Genomic DNA, 19,319 nt, shown 5'->3' on the forward strand with positions numbered 1-19,319 from the left:
CGCCTAGCCCGATCACTCTTGTATTCATTCGTGCGGTTAATATTTCACTGAGCGTCAAGTATGTGCCAGGCACATTCAAGGTGCTGCAGACACAGAGATGGACAAAATAGCTGTGAACAGCCCTTCTCTTAATGTGTCTGCCAGGGCTGGGAGAGGTTAGATTTTCTAATCCTGGACTACTGTCCCTGGGGTAAAGGCCACATTGCTTTCTTTCCAAGGCGATACTAGAGGGGATTTAACCTGGAAGATGGTAAAAATGCAAAGCTGACCCCTCGGAGAAGGTGGCAAAGAGCGTACAACTTCCTGGATTCCATCCCGTGGGTAAGGGGCATCGGCAGGGGCTTCCTTTTCTGCATAGGTGCCTGGTGTCACCCTGGGTCCCCCAGAGGCCGGAAGTCAACCAGAGGGACCACCCATCTGAGAGCTGCAAGCCCACTTGCAGCAAAGCCAAGAGTGGGGACAGTGAGGCAGGAGAGTTTGCCCCTCACAGCCTAGGCTGCAGCAGAGGCTGGGGCGGGGGGCTCCAGCCCCATCCCTGAGCCCCTGTGCCAGGGCTCACAGTCACTGCCTCGTGAAATGGGTGGGCAATGCATCCAGGGGTCATGGTGAGAAAACATGGAGGAGTGATGGAGAGCACCTGTGGGGGTCCCAGCAAGTGTTAGGCATGAGGAATTTCACAACTGCGACTTGCAGCAAAAAGCAAATACGTGTGCTAAGGCTGGAAAATTGAGACCGGCTGGGGAAGCCTCGCAGGTTGCCTGGGCTGTGAGGAGGGTAAGCCCCGTCCCAGCTTCCAGAGCGGGGACCTGCGCCACCCATCAACCAGCACTGTATCCCAGCGGGTGCAGTCTCCGCCGCCAGCAGACCCCCCCGCCCAGGGGCCTCAGCCAACGCAGAAGACCTGCTTCTCCCTGGGCCCAGGGTGGGGGCCCCTTGCTTTGGGAGCCTCCCCACTTACGAGATGGCCTCCACCATGGCGAGCCCCATGAGGATGGAGCAGACGGCGTGGTCCTCCCGGTAGTCAGGCAGGCCGCAGATGCAGTAGTAGCAGTCACCCAGGATCTTAATCCGCAGCTGGTGGTATTTCTGAAAGGGGACGGCCTGGCCTGTGCTAGAGCCCACCTCGGCGATGGGGGAGTGGCCGAGAAAGCAGAAGGCAGCCAGTGGGAGAAAACCATGGGGCTGGGGGTGGGGGCAGGCCCTGCTAGAGCGCCAGGCAGGGCCAGGGACTTACGGCTGCCAGCTTGTCGAAGCGGGCAAAAAGCTCGTTAAGTAGCTTCACGAGCTCCTGGGCACTGCAGGCAGAAGACAGCTGGGTGAAGCCCACAATGTCAGCAAAGAGGATGCTGCAGGAGAAGGGACCGTGGGGTGAGGCTCCAGGCGGCCAGGCGCACCCCACTCCACCATCAGCACCTCCCCAATCCACAGGGCAGCTGGGATCAGGGTGGGAGAAGGTCCTCACTCATCCCCACGCAGTGAGACCCTAGTCCCTCCAGGTAAAATCAGGGCTCTGACACTGCACTTGTCCTAGTGGACATCCCCCTGCAGCCTCCTTCCCCAGGTTGCCTGGGGACTAACCCACACTTTCCCGCTCCTGCCGGGCTGAACCTACCTTCTTCCTCCAATTGCAGGTCAGGGCTTGAGCCCCAGTGCTGGCCCTGAACTGGGTGAGTTCAGGAGTCCCTTCCCTGCTCTGGGTGATGTGTGTTCTATAACGGGGTGGGACCAGGCTGCCTAGAGTACACTGTAGCTAAAACACCTGTGGACTGATGGGTGCCATGGGGAGCCTCACTTCCGGTCCCTGGAACCCTCTCAAAGCCCACAGCACCCCATGGGTCCCGCAAAGAGGCATCCCTGTGCAGCCTGCTCTGCCGTAGGGCCTGCGCCCTGGGCCGGCTCACCTGACGTTCTCGTGGCGGTACATGTACATGGTGTTGAACTGCTGTTGGTCCTTCTGGCTCTCATCCTTCTTCATGTCTTTCAGCATCTCGTCGGCCACGTGCTTGGGCAGGATGGAAAGCATGAGGTTCTCCTGTGAGGGGCAGCAGAGGGTCAGAGGCAAAGGCAGGGCCTGTCAGGGGAAAGTTCAGATACTTCTGGGAAGAAACACCCCGATCCTGATGAGAAACGTGAGCCAGGAACCACACTGCCCTCCAGAGGGACCTCACAGTCCTGCCTTGGGAGCAGCACGGGGTCTGGGACAGGCAGCTTCTAGCCCTGACAAGCCTTAGGGAAGTGACGGAGGGGAGTCAGAAGTGCAGTGAAGCCACACACACGTGGCTCTGTGCTCAGCATCCTTGTGCCACAAGAAGCTGAGCACAGAGCCACGCGTGGGTTGAGCCCTAGTTCCGCGTGGGCTGCAGCTCCGTGAGCCCTCCTGGCAGGAGCCCTGCTGAGCTGCCTCAGCCACCCGCCATGGCCACAGGTCCATCGCTCACGAAACCCCACTTTGACCTGATTGAAGGCTGACTGCAGACCAGGTACCACACGAGGCGCCAGTGACACAAACCCAGCAAGAGTGTCCACCCTGGAGAGCGGAGGGCCTCATGGGACACACGTAAGTACACCCAGCGCAGCGCAGCGTGGTCTACAATTTCCGTGCCCAGAAAGAAGAGAGCAGAGGACTGTGCAAGAGAGAAGCAGGACCGAGGTCGGCCGGGGAGGAGGCATCAAGGAGGCCTTCCTAAAGGAGCCTTGGCCCAGCCGAAGACGCGAAGCCGAGAGCACTCCCATCGGAGGCAGCCATGTACACAAGGCCCAGATGCATACAAAGCACACCAGGGACCCGCAGGGATTTCATGGAGGTAAAAACAAAAACATGGCTTGAAAGCTGGGCATGTTTAGATCAGGGTCAGCAAACTGTGGCCTGAGGGTCCAATGTACTGCTGCTGCTGTTTGTTTGTTTGTTTGTTTGTTTGTTTGTTTTTAAGACAGGGTCTCGCTCTGTTGCCCAGGCTGGAGTGCAGTGGTGCAAACATGGCTCATGGCAACCTCAACCGATCCTCCCACCTCAGCCTCTGGAGTAGCTGGGAATACAGGCACGCATCACCACACTTGGCTAATTTTTACATTTTTTTGTAGAGACAGGGTCTTGCCCTGTTGCCCAAGCTGGTCTTGAACTCCTGTGCACAAGCCATCCTATTTTCATCAAGTTTTCCCAGCACCCAGCCATGACCATTTGTTGATATATTGTCTCTGGCTCTTAACGCTCAAATGGCAGAGCAGGGTAGATGCAACGGAGACTGTGTGGTCCACGGAGCCAAAAATATTTACTCTGTGGCTCTCGTCAGATCGGTCTATAGCTTGGGCCTCTGGAGGGACAGTGCCCGTCTCTGGAACAGGGAACAGAGGAGGAGCGACAGATGTGAGGGCAAAGGGTCTGGTTCTGAGGCGCTGTGGGGCCTCTGTGCGGGCTCCTGCAGGCAGCGCTCGGGAGAGGCAGAGGCTAAACCATCCTCCCCGGAAGCCACGGGTTAGATGAGGGCAGGGAAAGCAGCAAGAGGAGACCGGGGACAGAACATGGTGATGCGGAGGCAAAGCCAGGGGCAGGAGGCCCAGCAGGGAGCCGGTCAAGAGGGGAGCACTGCCCCCATCCCCCACGGAGGGGAGGAGGGTGAGGATGGTCTGATGAAGGACGGTGCGGGCACTTGGGGGAGAGCCTCCAGTTGAGGTTCTGCAGGATGGAAAGTGTAAGAGGCCAGGGGGCAGGAGGACAGTGGCCCATGGCGAGGACGTGACTAGAGAAAGCATGTCCAGCGCAGGGCCACGATACAAATGAAACTGCAGCCGGCACAGGGGGAGGCTGGGGAAGCAGAGGGCTGGAGGACAGGTGGCTGCGGACCCTCAGGGTGGCGTGCTTCTGGGCGGCCAGGCCAGTGCTGCCGTGGGGTCGGCTGCTGAAAGGTGAGGAGTGCGTGGGCCGGGTCTCGGGACCCCCAGGAGCTCTGTGACTAGAGTACAGGCCCCGGACATTGCCACGCTGCAGGCAGGGTGGCCAGAAAACCAAGAACTAGTGGCTTGGTCCTCAGCACCTAGCCTGACTGGACAGCTGCAGGCCCCAGGCCACAGGGGCAGGAGCCAGGGACCTCGCCTCTTGCTGAGGCCTGGGCGGGAGAGTGGGCCCCACCGCTCCGACTTTGCTGTGTTCAGGGTCCCTGAGGCCGAGAGAGGCCAGCTCATCCCGCATGTCAGGTGCACGTGCTGCGCAGCAGGAGAAGGGGCTCAACTCCTCTTCTCTGGATGGGGCTGCCAAGAGGTCCCCAGAGCCTGCTGTCCTACTCAGGCCAGCAGCACCTGGTAAACCAAAGGCCTCCCCTGGGACAATCAGCTCTGCTGCCGGGGGAGGCCCCCTGTTCCCCTGTCACACCACATGGGGGTCCCCGACTTCTGCACTCTGTGGCTTCATGAGGAGAATGTATCACCTTGGAGGGAATCACGCCATGAGGACAAGGTGAAGATGCCTGGCACTGGCCGTTGCCTGAAGTGGTTACAGCGGTTTTGCTCTTTGATATGGTTTGGCTGTGTCTCCACCCAAATCTCAACTTGAACTGTATCTCCCAGAATTCCCCCATGTTGTAGGAGGGACCCAGGGGAAGGTAACTGAATCATGGGGTTCGGTCTTCCCTGTGCTATTCTCGTGATAGTAAGTCTCACGAGATCTGATGGGTTTATCAGGGGTTTCCACTTTCACTTCTTGCTCATTTTCTCTTGCTCCCACCATGATTCCGAGGCCTCCCCAGCCGTGTGGAACTGTAAGTCCAATTAAACCTCTTTTTCTTCGCAGTCTCGGGTATGTCTTTATCAGCAGCATGAATACAAACGAATACGGTAAATTGGTACCAGTAGAGTGGCACATGGCTAAAAAGATAACTAAAAATGCGGAAGTGACTTTGGAACTGGGTAACAGGGAGAGGTTGAAACACTTTGGAGGGCTCCGAAGAAGACAGGAAACTGTGGATAAGTCTGAAACCTCCTAGTGACTTGTTGAATGGCTTTGACAAAAATGGTGATAGTGCTATGAACAGTAAGGTCCAGGCTGAGGTGGTCCCTTACTTGCCTTGTTGGGAGCTGGAGCAAAGGTGACTGTTGACATTTCAGCAAAGAGACTGGTGGCATTTTGCCCCTGCCTTAGAGATTTGTGGAACTTTGAACTTGAGAGATGATTTACAGTATCTGGTGAAAGAAATTTCTAAGCAGCAAAACATTCAAGACATGACTTGGGTGCTGTTAAAGGCATTCAGTTTTAAAAGGGAAACAGCATAAAAATTTGGAAAATTTGCAGCCTGACTATGCGAGAGAAAAGAATATCCCATTTTCTGAGAATTCAAGCTGGCTGCAGAAATTTGCATAAGTCACGGTCAACAGAATGTTAATCACCAAGACATGGTGAAAATGTCTCCAGGGCATGTCAGAGATTTCACAGCAGACCCTCCCAGCACAGGACCCGAGGTTTAGGAGGGAAATGTGGCTTCATGGGCTGGGCCAGGGTGCCTGTGCTGTGTGCAGCCTAGGGACTTGGTGCCCTGTGTCACAGCCACTCTAGCCGTGGCTGAAAGGGGCCAATGTAGAGCTTGGGCTGTGTGGCTTCAGAGGGTGGAAGCCTCAAACCTTGGCAGCTTCCACGTGGTGTTGAGCCTGTGAGTTCGCAGAAGCCAAGAACTGGGGTTTGGAAACCTCTGCCTAGATTTCAGAAGATGTATGGAAATGCCTGGATGCCCAGGCAAAAGTTTGCTGCAGAGGCGGGGCCCTCATGGAGAGCCTCTGCTAGGGCAGTGCAGAAGGGAAATGTGGGGTTGGAGCTCCCACACAGGAGTCCCTCCTAGGGCACTGCCTAGTGGAGCTGTGAGAAGAGGGCCACCATCCTCCAGACCCCAGAATGGTAGATCCACTGACAGCTTGCACTGTGCACCTGGAAAAGTCGCAGACACTCAACGCCAGCCCATGAAAGCTTCCAGAAGGGAGGCTGTACCCTGCAAAGCCACAGGGGTGGAGCTGCCCAAGACCATGGGAACCCACCTCTTGCATCAGTGGGACGTGGATGTGAGACCTGGAGTCAAAGGAGATCATTTTGGAGCTTTAAAATTTGACTACCCTGCTGGATTTCAAACTTGTATGGGGCCTGTAACCCCTTGGTTTTGGCCAATTTCTTCCATTTGGAATGGCTGTATTTACCCAATCCCTGTACCCTCCATTGTTTCTAGGCAGTAACTAGTTTGCTTTTGATTTTACAGGCTCATAGGCAGAAGGGACTTGCCTTGTCTCAGATGAGACTTTAGACTATGGATTTTTGCATTAATGCTGAACTAAGACTTTGGGGGACTATTGAGAGGGTGTGGTTGGTTTTGAAATGTGAGGACATAGATTTGGATGGGCCAGGGATGGAATTATATGGTTTGGCTGGTGTCTCCACTCAAAGTCTCAATTTGAATTGTATCTCCCAGAATTCTCATGTGTTGTGGGAGGGACTCAGGAGGAGGTAATTGAATCCTGGGGGCCAATTTTCCTGTGCTATTCTCATGATAGAAGTCTCATGAGATCTGGTGGGTTTATCAGGGCTTTCCGCTTTTGCTCCTTGCTCATTTTCTCTTGCCATCACCATGTAAGAAGTGCCTTTCACTTCCTGCCGTGATTCGGAGGCCTCCCTAGCCATATGGAACTGTAAGTCCAATTAAACCTCTTTTTCTTCCCAATGTTGCGTATGTATTTAGCAGAAGGGTGAAAATGAACTAACATACTCTTATTCTTCCATTTCCACAGTGATGTCTCTTTACCGTTAAGAACCATAAGCATGGCATTACAGCACAGTAATGAGAAACCAAAGTAACCCCACTGTGTGCCCTGCCCTGGCTCGACCTAAGCCTGGGAAGTAGCACCCGGTTCTCCCAGGCCCTGAGCCCAGGAAGAGCAACTTGGGCAACCTTGGTGTTTGGCAGTTTCCCTCTCTGCCAGTCGGGTGTGGCAAGAGATGCCCAATGCAAAGAAACAGGTGGAGGCGTGCTGGGCGGGACCTGAGGACCCCTCTTGGAACCTAACTAACCAGATATGGTAGAAAAAGCTCTTGGCTTGCAGAAGAGATGAGCCTCTGGGAGGTTTTCAAGAAAAGCCAGTGATGGGGCCCCATCAACTCTTGAGGACAGCCTCTTAAAGGAGACAGCTGCTAGAGTACTGAGAGGCAGGCTGAGCTGAGCAGACTGGAGGAGGTGGGTGGGAGGCAGTGTCCACTGGGCTGGGTTTCTCTGCTCAGTAATCCCGGGGGTCCCACCGTACTGGAGTGTGCTGCTCAGGTGTGCTTGAGGCTCGCGGGGCAGGAGGATGCTGCTGTCAGGATTATGGGTACTGGCCTGGCTCAGCCCCAGCCCTGCCAGTACTCACTGTGGCCATCAGGCAGGTCACTAAACCTCCCAGTGCCTTGGTTTCCTGGGCAGGAAAGCAGGGGGGCTACGTGATTCATTGCTGGCAAGCACTGAGAACAGCGCTGGTCCGCAGGAAGTGCTCAGCATAGTCTAGTTGTTCCTACTGTCACGTGCTATGAAGTGTGATTGAGGGTGTGGAGACAGCAGGTGGCTCAGAAGGATAGAGCCTAGCATTCCTCTGGGCTTCGAAGTTGGCCAGAGTGTTTAGGTTGAGTTCCAGTGAGATGTGCCAGGATCGGCACAAACCCTCTGGGTCACTCAGCCTGACCTCGTGAGCTCAACTTACTGTAGGCGGGACAGTGAAGGGGACACAAGGAAGAGTCCTTCCATTTGACTCTCAGCACCCCCGGCCACGTATGCATTCAGGCTGCTGCTTGGGGAAGGAGCGCGCAGATGTGTGAGGGGCGTGGGGCGGCCGGGTCAGGTATGCAGGCAGGAGGGGCGTGGCACGTGAGGTTTAGGAATGTCACAGCACCATGCTGGCCTCCCTCCCACCTGCATGCAATGGTTCCAGGAGCCACAGCCCACACAGGCTTTTTCTGCCCTCCCAGCTCTACCACAGAGCCCTGTCCCTTCAGAAAAGCTTCTTCAGGCTCCCTTGGAACGTTGGGGACCCCAGAGTGCAACCCAGTCGGCAGCTCCATGCCCCTGACCACAATCCTGGTTCCCTCCAGACCCTGCTGGGCCTCCTACCGGCAAGGCTCAGGTCTCTGAGACTGTCTACCAACACAGAACAAAGGGACAGCAGAGGCACAAAACCAGGGCAGCCCTGGAGCCCAAAAGCCTCAGAAGGGCCACATCAACGAAATGGCCATGAGCTTCTCCCTGGGGGTGGGACGGGGGGAATTTCCATGTTTTCCATTACGTATTTCTATTACCTTTGCTAAGAGCACATACGAATTCTGAAAGCAGAAAATCAATGGCCGTCAATCTTAAAAATAACAAGAAGGGAGCTATGGCTGTAAATTAAGGCTGCCAATTCCCGGTGTGGTTTGTGGAAACCTTAGAGTCAACCTCGAAAAGTGAAGCAGGTGGACAGTCCGCCTGGAGTCATTCTGTAACAAGACGGGTCTTAAACAAGATGCAGCACGTGCAGAAGAAAGGAGACGTGGACGCTCCAGCGGGGAGAGGAGGAGGAGGGTACCGGAGGCGAAGGCCCATGGGAGGGCGGGTCCCCTCCGCAGCTGCCATCCCCCAAGCCTCGGAGCCTCTGGCGACCGCCTCTGAACGTGTCTCCCAGGCACTAGCCGGCTCCTCTGATTCAGTCTGCCTTCAGCACAGTGTCCGAACGTCCTCCAGGCTGTGCGACACCGGCACCCAGCACCCTCAGTGGAGCCCCGGCCCCCCTCACCATGCCACTGACCTGTCTTTCTAATGCTATCCCCCACTGCTCTCCTTGTGGCCCTTCGGGGTAGACGAGCTAGACTATTTTCTTGGTACCCGCCCCCCACCCCCCATCCCCTGCTTCTGACATCACTCTCTGTGGAATGTCCCTCCCTCCCCACACCTTCGACACCTAACTCACGTCACCTCTCCGGAAAGGCCCTGGCCCCTGCCCAGGGGTGCCTCTTCCTCCTTCCTCACTGACACCCACTTTGTTGGTGCCTCTCTATTGGTGCTGACTTTGTTTGCCCTTCAAGTTTCAGGGGTTCTAAACCCATTCCCAGATCCTGGCCCCCTTCATGACTGTGTGGTGCTAGCTTTGGACCTTCTAGAATGCTCACACACACAGAGAAGATCCCCCATTACCATTCCAGGGCCTGGCTAAAGACTCCAACACCCCTTCATTTGTGTTCCTGGGGAAGGAAGGAGGCTGACATCCCAGTGACTTGTCAAATGTGTCCCACGGCAGGGGGCAGGGGTGCAGGGGAGAGGCCGTCCACAGCAGCCCAGGACTGCCCAGGATCCCAGGGCTGATCGATGTGCTTTGGTCTCCCCAGCATGGAGGCAGAGCCTGCTCTTCCAAAGACAGCAGATGCTATATGTTTTGAGAGTCATAAAAATGTTCCAAGCCTTTGACCCATTAAAAGCTCTTCTGAGAATTTATCCTTCAAAATCCAACAGAAGTAAAAAAGATATACATAGAAGATGATCTGCATTGCAGTGTGACTTAACACGTGTAGAAAAACTGCAAGTAGCCCAAATGCCCAGCAAATGGCCGATTAAACAGACACATCCTCTGGATGGAAGATTCTACAACCTTAAGAATGACCGTAACGAAACAGCAGTATAGTTTATCATTGCAACAATGAAGTGACAGAGAGAAGAGCAGGATAAAATTGTATTCCATGAAGGTGATGCTGGGATCCCTGTGTGCATATAAATAAAGACCAAGGGATAAATGCAAAGAGAAAAGGCTCATTTAACTGGGGGGACCAAATTCAGGGAAAACCTTAAATGTTTTTCAAAGTTGCTCTATAGTGCTGGTGGTTGTTTTTAAAACACTTTTTAAACTGAAAAATAAACATGGAACTTCCTGTTGCCTCCAGCTGTGATCCTAGCCCTGACCTCGGCTTCTCTGGAAGGACCACAGTTTTCTTAGAAAGGGAATACCCGTCAAGGCCTTTGGGCTTGGCTCCCGACTTCCTGGTCAGACTGGAGATTACCTGAAAAGGCAGAACCTATGGCCAGGCACGAAGCAAGGAGACACACAGCCAAAACTGGGTTGGGGGAAGGCAGTGGCCCTCCTGGGAAGCCACGTGACAGAATGGGGCTGGCTTAACTCTGTAGCTCTCATGAACACGGCACCCACAATGTGACAGACACTGTCCATCCACAGTCAAAATTGTTCCTCTTCTTTGCTAAAACTGCATCAACCCTATATTATCATATATGTACAATACTGTCTCAATATTGCAGGTGACAAAACCTAGGAATGGAGAGATGAAGTTGTTGCATGTCCCAAAGGGTTAGTACCAGGCCTTGAACCCTGAAACCAAGGCTCTAAGACCCCTGGGATGGATTTTTGTGTTCTTCCCACCCCAGTTCTCTCACTTGCATTCATGTTGTTCTGCTACAGATGTGACGGTCCTCCCAGTGCCTCGGAACATCGGTTGAAACCTTTCTAATAGGTCCCATATACTGTTCTTTAAAATAAACATGGAATTTGATTCCTCTGTCTCAAAGCTTGAAACTTATATTTGTTTTATCTGAGTTCCTTCCTCAGGAAAGGAACTTCAGGCCTCTCAAAAAGAAGTATTGAATAACTGAAACTTACCAACCAGATCACCACAACCAGCCAATGAGACTCAGGACTTCTCATTCCTGTTCTCTTACACATTGTTCCATTTCTTCCCTGCTTTATAAACCCCAGATTTAGGATAGGGAGATGGATTCGAGACTGAGTACCCATCTCCTCTAATGCAGCACCCAATTAAAGCCTTCTTCCTCGGCAATACTTGCTGTCACAGTGATTGGCTTTCTGTGCAAGCAGCTGGACCCCGACTGAACCCCTGGTGTTTTGTAACATAGTGAGGCCCTGAGCATGCAGCTCTGGCCCTGTCTCTCGACACCCTCCTCAGGGCTCCATGCTGCCCCAGCTTGGGAATAAGGCAGCCCCTCCAGGTTGGTTCTCCTCACAGAAATGGACTAGCGGCTGCCTCAGTAAAGAATTACAACTGCCCCTGATATCTCTCCCAGCATCCCGGTCTGCTCCTCCTCTGCAATCCACTGTCCTTGTGGCATCTGAGGTCCTCAAAGACATCCAGTAGCTGCCACTGCCAGGCACCAGGCAGGGATGGGGAGTGCAGGGATGGTGGTGGCAGCAGCTACTGGAGTCCTCCCTGGAACCCACATTGAGCAGAGAAGAGGAGGAGGAGAAGGGTGCTGCCTCCGTGGCTCCATCCCCACCCTGTGGCCTATGGACACTGGTGGGTCACCTGTCCTCCCCAGCCTCACTGTCCGGTGCTCCTCCTCACAGGCTGAGGAGGGAAGGGGCCCATGTGGCAAAGGCCCACCTCAGAACAGGCATGAGTGGGTACCGTGTACTCAAAGTATTCAACTGCGCTGAACATGTGGGGCCTGATGGCAGGACAGCCCCAGATCCCGACAGAGGCCTGCTGCTCCCTAACACCAACAGCAGGTGCCTGCCTGCCTCCCCATGCACTGGGAACTGCTGCCTGAGGACCTGAGCTGCCAACGCCGCCTGTGGAAACTCAGGTCACCCTCGTCACTACCACATGGAGTAGTCGAGCCTGTGCTGGGGGTGCAGCCCTGGTTCAGCTGAGCCCACTCCCAGGAAGGACTTCAGGCTGCCCAGACAGTGGCCAGTGGGGCTGTGGCTTCAGCGTCACCTGTGCTCATCAGGGTGGGGAACCATGGACCTTGAGGCACCAACATGCACTTGAGGTTTGAGACGTGTCTCTTGAGGAGCAAGATTTGAAGGAAAAGAAACTTGGAGGAAACAGCTTGAGGGTGTGTGTGTGGGTGGGTGGGTGGGTGGGTGCATGTGAGTGATCTGTACAACATTCTGGAAGATTCTATCTACCAAGAGCATTGCCTCCAGCCATATCAAACTAGGAGGCAAAACCTGCAACCAAGGACTTGGGGGTAAGGAAGAAGCTGAAAACGTGACCCTCAAAGCCAGTGCGAAGCGCTTCAAGGTGGAAATGGCTGCACACCCCAGGACACAGCATGCGGCAACCTCACCCTGTTCCCAAAGCCCAAGGATGGCACAGGACCTTGCTGTGAGGAGCTGCTGCAGGGGAAGGTGCAGCAGGGAAGCGCCTGGGGGCCAGGAATCACTTGGCAACTTCCAAATTCTTTGTATTTTTTTCCTCCTTAATCTTTTTTTACTGTTACAATTGTTTCATAGTGTGATTTTGAGAACTTTATTGAAACACATCCCATCTTTTTTTTTTTTTGGAGATGGAGTCACTCTGTCACCCAGGCTGGAGTACAGTCCTCTATCTTGGCTCACTGCAACCTCCACCTCCCTGGTTCAAGCAATTCTCCCGCCCCAGCCTCCCGAGTAGGTAGGACTCACATGCACACCACCGTGCCTGGCTGATTTTTGTATTTTTAGTAGAGATGGAGTTTCACCATGCCGCCCAGGCTGGTCTCAAATTCGTGACCACAGGTGATCCACCCATTTTGGCCACCCAAAGTGCTGAAATTACAGGTGTGAGCCACCACGCCTGGCCAGTGCACCCCATCTCTTTAAAGCTCCTGGCATTGTGGATTTCATTGCTATTCAATGTCCACCACTGAATTATTATTCATACATACTGATTCATATACACTGATTCTGTATATACAATGAATAAATCCATTAAATAAGCATCTGTAATAATCAGTACACAACTGAATGGTGATACTTATCATCATGTGAATTATTGTGATCAACTTTGGGTCTCTTTGGTATTGTTTCTCCTTTATAAAAATTGCTTGAGGGCAAAAAGGCCACCTCTCTTCCAGGACTGCACCTGTTCAAGCGTGGCTTCTTGAAGCTGTGGCCTGAGGTGGCTTTGCGCTGGGACTGTGACTTTTGGCAGAGGGTGGCAGGGTTCCAGAGAACTGGACTGTGGAAAAAGGACCCTTCCTTCACTCGAAGCTACTTTTTTTTTTTTTTTTTTTTTTTTTGAGACGGAGTTTCGCTCTTGTTGCCCAGGCTGGAGTGCAATGGCGCGATCTCGGCTCACCGCAACCTCCGCCTCCTGGGTTCAGGCAATTCTCCTGCCTCAGCCTCCTGAGTAGCTGGGATTACAGGCACGAGCCACCATGCCCAGCTAATTTTTTGTATTTTTAGTAGAGACGGGGTTTCACCATGTTGACCAGGATGGTCTCGATCTCTTGACCTTGTGATCCACCCGCCTCGGCCTCCCAAAGTGCTGGGATTACAGGCGTGAGCCACAGCGCCCGGCCGAAGCTACTTTTTATCTGATGACCTGGAATAAGACCTGGACTAAACAGAGGAGTGTCCATTGAGGTTGAGGCAACAGATGTGAAGATAGTAATGACTTCTTCAGCAAATGCCAAAGGTGGCTTTGCCAAAGAAACAAAGCATGTTTAAAATCATAACATCTGTCAGAGGAGCAGCCACATCACCCAGGGGTTTTTGGGGGTAAAGCAAAACTCACTGATCTGGGGTTACGCTGCAAAGGCCCCCAGGCCTAAGCAAGCACTTCACCCCAGGGTCTTGGTTTCTCACCTACAAAATGGGTATCTCTTAGGCCTCTTTCTTTGTTTAAAGTGTAAATCATTCCAGAAGGAGAACTTCTCTGAAGACATGGAGGCTGTATTTAGAAATGTGTGGCCAGCATGTCATGGGACAAGTGGCTCATGTGGCTTTAGCTCTGCAGTGATCTGGTGAATTGTACAGGATGAATGAAATTCAGAAGGGACAGAGGTCAGAGTCTCTACTTCAATCCCCAAAACGAAAAACAACTGCAGGAGAACAGAGTGGGAGGGGCACAGTGTACCAATATTGCCAGGGGTAGAAGGGGGACAGCTACCATTTGAGATGCTGTCAGATTTTAAATGAATTCTCAGGCCGGGCATGGTGGCTCATGCCTGTAATCCCAGCACTTTGGGAAGCCAAGGCAGACAGATCGCTTGAGGTCAGGAGTTCAAGATCAGCCTGGCCAACATGGTGAAACCCCATCCCTAATAAAAACACAAAAATTAGCCAAGCATGTTTGGCAGGCACCTGTAGTACCAGCCACTTGAGAGGCTGAAGCATGAGAATCGCCTGAACCAGGGAGGGAGAGGTTGCAGTGAGCTGAGATCATGCCACAGCACTCCAGCCTGGGCAATAGAGCAAGACTGTCCCCACCAAAAAATTAAAATGAATTCCCAGCATAAAGTAGCTGCCTGAACAAGCCCCGTGGCTCTGTGCTGTGTGACAGAAAATAAGGGCCCTGGTCTAGCTCAACCAGGCTGGTCCTTAGCCCCAGGACTCCTGCCCCAACCTTAGGAATAAACCAATCACCTAGGCCTTCATCAGGGAATGACCACGGGGTGAGGGAGCCTGAGTCCCAGCATCTGAGGATGGGACGATGCTGAGGGGCTGGGAATCAGCCCGGAGGAGAGGGGGTTCTGTGTGATCACGGAGCAGTCTTTAAGTCTGAGGAAAGCTGCTGTGTGGAAAACGGACAAGACTTGCTTTGGAGGCCCCAGGAGAGAAAGCTAATGAGGAAAAGCTGCTGGGAAACAGAGTGTTGCTTTCAGAGATGGGAGAATTTTTAAAGAGTCAAACAGTTCAAGAGTCAAGCACTTCAAAGAATGTGCTGCCCTGAGAGCTGGTGAACTCCCATTCCCAGAAACTGAGAGAAGAGACCGTGGGAGGAGCTGAGCACGGGTGGAAGGTTGGCCCCGAGGAGCGGGACATGGCCAAAACCTGGGTGCCGAGGCGCAGCTCTACAGAGAGGAAGGAGGGTAAAGTCTCTCCGTCTCCTCAGCCCTGCAAGTCCTTAATGGTTGTCCTAAAAATACAACATGGTAATACAAGTCAAGGCCCTAACCCTCTCTGGGAAAAGAATCAAAGTCCAGAAGAAAACAACAAGCCCTAGAAGTTCCTAGTAGGTTTCCCGGGTAAAGCAAGAGCCTGCCCAGATCCTGGGGAGAAGCACCCAGGCCTGCCCCGGGCAACGTGCAGGCCCGCAGTGGGGTGGAGGGCTGGGAGGGGCCTGGGGAGATACTGGACTCCAGGGCTGGGATCTCGGCTGAGAGCAGATTTGTTGAGCTGCTCAGGCGGGCTGTGAGCCCCCTGCCTCCCCGGCCAGGGCAGTCTGTCAGCATGGCCTCCACGAAGGAACCAGCCAAGCCCCCTTCTACTCAGGGGCGAGTCATGCCAGGCCTTGCTTTGCACTGGCTCAGGACTGAGATGGAAAGAGCCAGCCAGCACTGCTCCCAGGGGCCTCCGAGCTGTTACAGCTGAGGCTCTGATGAGGCAGTCAGGAGTTAATTACAGCAAGGAGGCCAGGAGGGATTTGGATAAATGAGGTTGGCTGGTGAGACGCTAAGTTTCTCCAGCATCCTTATAAGAGGGAGACAGTGAAGTGGAAAGAGACCAACAGTGCCCAGGTGGCTGGGAGTGCGTGTCTGTGTGTGTCCACATGCGAGCACTTGCACATGTACATACATGCATCTGGATGTACACGTCCACTGCCTACAGTGTCTGCATGAGGTATGTGCAGGAAGTCTGCTTGTCTGTGGGGGGGGGGGTGTGTCCATGTGTGTCCTAAGTGCCATGTGCTTAAGTACACACAACAAATACATGTCACTGTAACCCATCATAGGCTGTGAGCATACCTACAGATACTTCATAAACCAGTCTGTTCTGGTCCTAATTCATCCAGATTCTTAGAGTGTCCACTTTGGAAGCTGGATCCCACCAGAGTGTCCATCATGGCCTGACTACCTGAGCAGAGGTGGCTGTGGGAGGCAGGGAATGAAGAAGGACCAGGCCTAGTAACCTTGGGAGGCCAGAGCCCAAACAGCCCACCTCTCCCTGACAAGGGGACGAAGGACCACAATGTGTGAAATCTGGGAACTCCAATGCTGCCGCCATTTAGACTAGGGGAACCACCTGTGCTGTCCCTACCCAAGAGACCTGTTCACAACCTCAGTGACTCGAAGAACAGTCACTCCTTATCTATGCATGTCCCCGAGCTAAACGCTGGGCAGGCCAAAGGCAAACAGTACTCCAAAGAGCTTGGACAGGTGGGCGATGGTCATGCATGGGAGTGACTTGCCTCCCAGAGCAGGAGCGCTTCGCATCTTCAGCCAAATGCTGTGGGAATTTAGAGGAGGGAGGAGCAGCATTAACTTTAAAAGTCAGCATATTTGGAAACAAGACCTCCAGCATGAGAACAGGCACCAGGCCAGTGTCCCCAGATCGACAGGCCCCAAGAGAAGCAGGGCCACATTTAATCTCAGTGTTGGTGGAGCCAGACTAACGAGCCACAAGCCATGTCATCTGGAACAGTGCAGAAATCACACGGACCCAGGGTCAGCCCAGAGCTCTCACCCTGCCAGGGCAGGAGAGGGGACAATTAACGTGTGGGACTTCTGGTCACTGGCCTGGCCTCGGGTGCAGTCCTCTGAGACAGGGGCCACCGTGTGGGCCAAGGTAACTTCAGTCTCGGGAGATAGCACACTGGCCCCAAAGATGGTCACGTGTGTGGTACCTGGAGCCCTCACCATGAATATCTGACAAAGAGCTGGTACTCCTTAGAGGTTTGGTGAGTTAATGAGCTGTCAACTAGGAGACCTGGCCCAAGGGGCAAGCCACCATCCTCTAGAATAGTGCTAACAGAACTTCCTGCACTCACAGAAATGCTTTGTATCTTTGCGGTCCAGTATGGTAGCCACCAGCCACATTTAGCTATTGGGCGCATGAAATATGGCCAGTGCTACTGAAAGACTGACTTCATGTATTTTTATTTTAATCAAATTTAATAGCTACACATGACAAGTGGCTACCATATTGAACGGCGCAGCTCTAGGACTCTGTAGTAACAAGTGCTGTGCCAACTCTGACAGGCAGAGAGCAGCTGCTTGGAGCCCGGTGTCGAGAAGGATGCTGAAGGCTCGTATCCGTGATTGGTGGAAACTGCGCTTGCAATGTCTGCGGCAGAAGCAAACACCACCTGCTTCTGTCCTTGACCCAGATGCAGCAGCTCAGTACCACCCTGGGCATAAAGGCTCAAGAAAATTAAATAGACAAAATTTCCACCTTTACCCGCAGCACTCCCTAAACTCCTTCCTCTGCTTTGTTTCTCTCCACAGCCCTTCCTAGCTCCTGACATAGCATGTCTGTTCAGTGTGTCACCTGTACCAGAATCTGTTCTGCTCACAACTATATATATCCCCAGTGCCTGAAATGATCTTTTTTTTTTTTTTTTTTTTTTTTTTTTTTTTAAGAGACAGGGTCTCACTGTCTCCCAGGCTGGAGTGCTGAAGTGCAATCACGACTCACTGCACCTTAACCTCCTGGCCTCCAGTGATCCTCCTGCCTCAGCCTCCCAAGTAGCTGGAACTATAGGTACATGCCACCATGCCTGGATATATATTTTTTAAATTTTTTGTAGAGATAAGGTCTTGCCATGTCTGGTCTTGAACTCCCGGGCTCAAGAGGGGATAAGTACTTAGCTAAGCAACCTAGCTAGAATGTGAATGCAAGTCTTACTCACAGCCTTCGTTACCAGATCTTTCCAATTTCTATGCAAGTCAGAAATCCAGGCTTTACTGTAGAGTGCACAAATTTTTAAATCTTAGAAAATGTTAACACTCTGGGAAGGTCAAACAAAACAGATACCCGCAGGTCAGCTGTGGTCCAAGGACTACCTAACTGATTCTTCATGTTAACACAGCTCCCAAATAGAGCTGGCAGGAAGTGCCAGCTAGTAAAAGATACCTCATTAAATGAAATAATCCAATAAAACATTATCCAGGGCCTAGCACAAAGTAAACGCTCAATAAAACTACACTTATTATTACTAACAAAACTTCATTCTTACAGCCAAATAAACATAGAATGCACCACAACACTGGCCACAGTGGACAATTCTACAATTCTCCAGCAATTCTACAACTGTTTGGAGAAAGATTCTCCTGGAGGATGTGGCAAAGGCTTAAGACTTCCCGGAGCTCAACAGAGCCCAGGTCAGAGGCCACACAGCCACGCACGAGCCATCAACAGTGCTGTCCTCACCAGCTCTGCTTGGGTCCATCCTGACAAGGCCAGCGTCCTCCCACTGCCACCAGGAACCCAGCACTGCTTTAGGACAACCTGTTTTCTGTGGGTTCATCATCTGCATTATCTAAAATACGGATCTGTTTTGCTAAGCCCTGGAATGTTGAAAAACATTCTGTGACCTCCAAGAGGTAGGAGTTGAAACTGACAGAAGCACCAGTGCCCACTCCGCATCACGGGGGATGCACCTGGCTTTTCTCACACCGAGAGGCACTCAAGGCTGAAAGAAAAACTAAAAGTATTTAGATATCTCCATGGGTGGTTCTGTGAAGAAGTTATGATAGTGAGTACAATGCAGGGCTAGTGTTGGGAGTGGGACATGTCTGTGTCTCCTGTGAAATAGACGATGGGTTTGATCCATTACATTACATGCTGAGAATATCATGACGAAGATCGTCTATGGAGAGGGAGAGGCACAACCCTCCCCCTTGACACCAGCCTCGTCTTCTCTTCCCACTTATTTGTCCCCCAGCCCCGACCTCACTGTTACCAGGATAACAGTGGCACGATAGGGCTTGGCACTAAAAGCCCAACCCCAGGCCAAGAGGTGACTGGCCTCTGGCCCCGATTCCCCTCTCCCCTACCAAGCGCCTAACAGAACAGGGCTCAGGGTTGATGACTCCTCGTCCTCATAGCAAAAGGTCTTGAGGGGAACAGTGACCAGGCTTGGGGAAAGGTCACAGAGGAGGGACATTCAGAAAAGCAAGAGATCAAATCCGAGCTTAGGAAATGGCAGCCTCCCAGCGTCCCAAGCTCCACGGCTCCCGAGAGGGGAGTCTGATGCTTCTGGTCAGTGGGAAGTTCTTCCTTGTAAGACCGGCACAAAGGAAAAACACCATCCCTAGTCACAGGTAACCCTGTGCATGGGTAACAGCAGAAGGAGAGGTGGAGAGAGGCAGCTGTGCTGTCTGTGCAGTCCCCAAGAGTTGAATGGAAGCCCACCCAGTGACCACCTCAGCCGGCTCCCCAGGGGTCCATGGGTGAAGACAGGGATGGCTTTCCACCCTAGACCCCGCGCAGTCTGCCCTGGCTTCTCCCTCTACGTGCCCCGGCTGCAGCCTCCTGTCTGAGGGTGGGCACTGTGGACAATCCTCTCCTCCCTGAGGGAGGCCCAGGCACAGGGCCAGCTGACCACACAGGCCATGTCTGAAGGAAGCACAAGCCTGTCCCTGTCCTCCCTCCAATCCCCCACCCCACACCCTCCCTCAGCC

The 19,319-nt window shown here is 53.1% G+C and overlaps 1 protein-coding gene across 1 annotated transcript in view; it reads right to left on the minus strand.

Moving 5' to 3' along the window:
- Nucleotides 1–19,319, minus strand: part of ADCY3 (adenylate cyclase 3) — a 99,712-nt gene that overhangs the window by 21,776 nt on the left and 58,617 nt on the right. The window contains exons 4-6 of the mRNA XM_003935258.4: nt 1,902–2,032; nt 1,235–1,346; nt 959–1,086 (exon numbers count right to left, since the gene is read on the minus strand). Of these exons, the coding sequence (XP_003935307.2) occupies nt 959–1,086; nt 1,235–1,346; nt 1,902–2,032 (371 nt within the window). The remainder of the gene's footprint in view (nt 1–958; nt 1,087–1,234; nt 1,347–1,901; nt 2,033–19,319) is intronic.

Source organism: Saimiri boliviensis, chromosome 1, assembly GCF_048565385.1.
Source record: "Saimiri boliviensis isolate mSaiBol1 chromosome 1, mSaiBol1.pri, whole genome shotgun sequence".
NCBI classification, from domain to species: Eukaryota; Metazoa; Chordata; class Mammalia; order Primates; family Cebidae; genus Saimiri; species Saimiri boliviensis.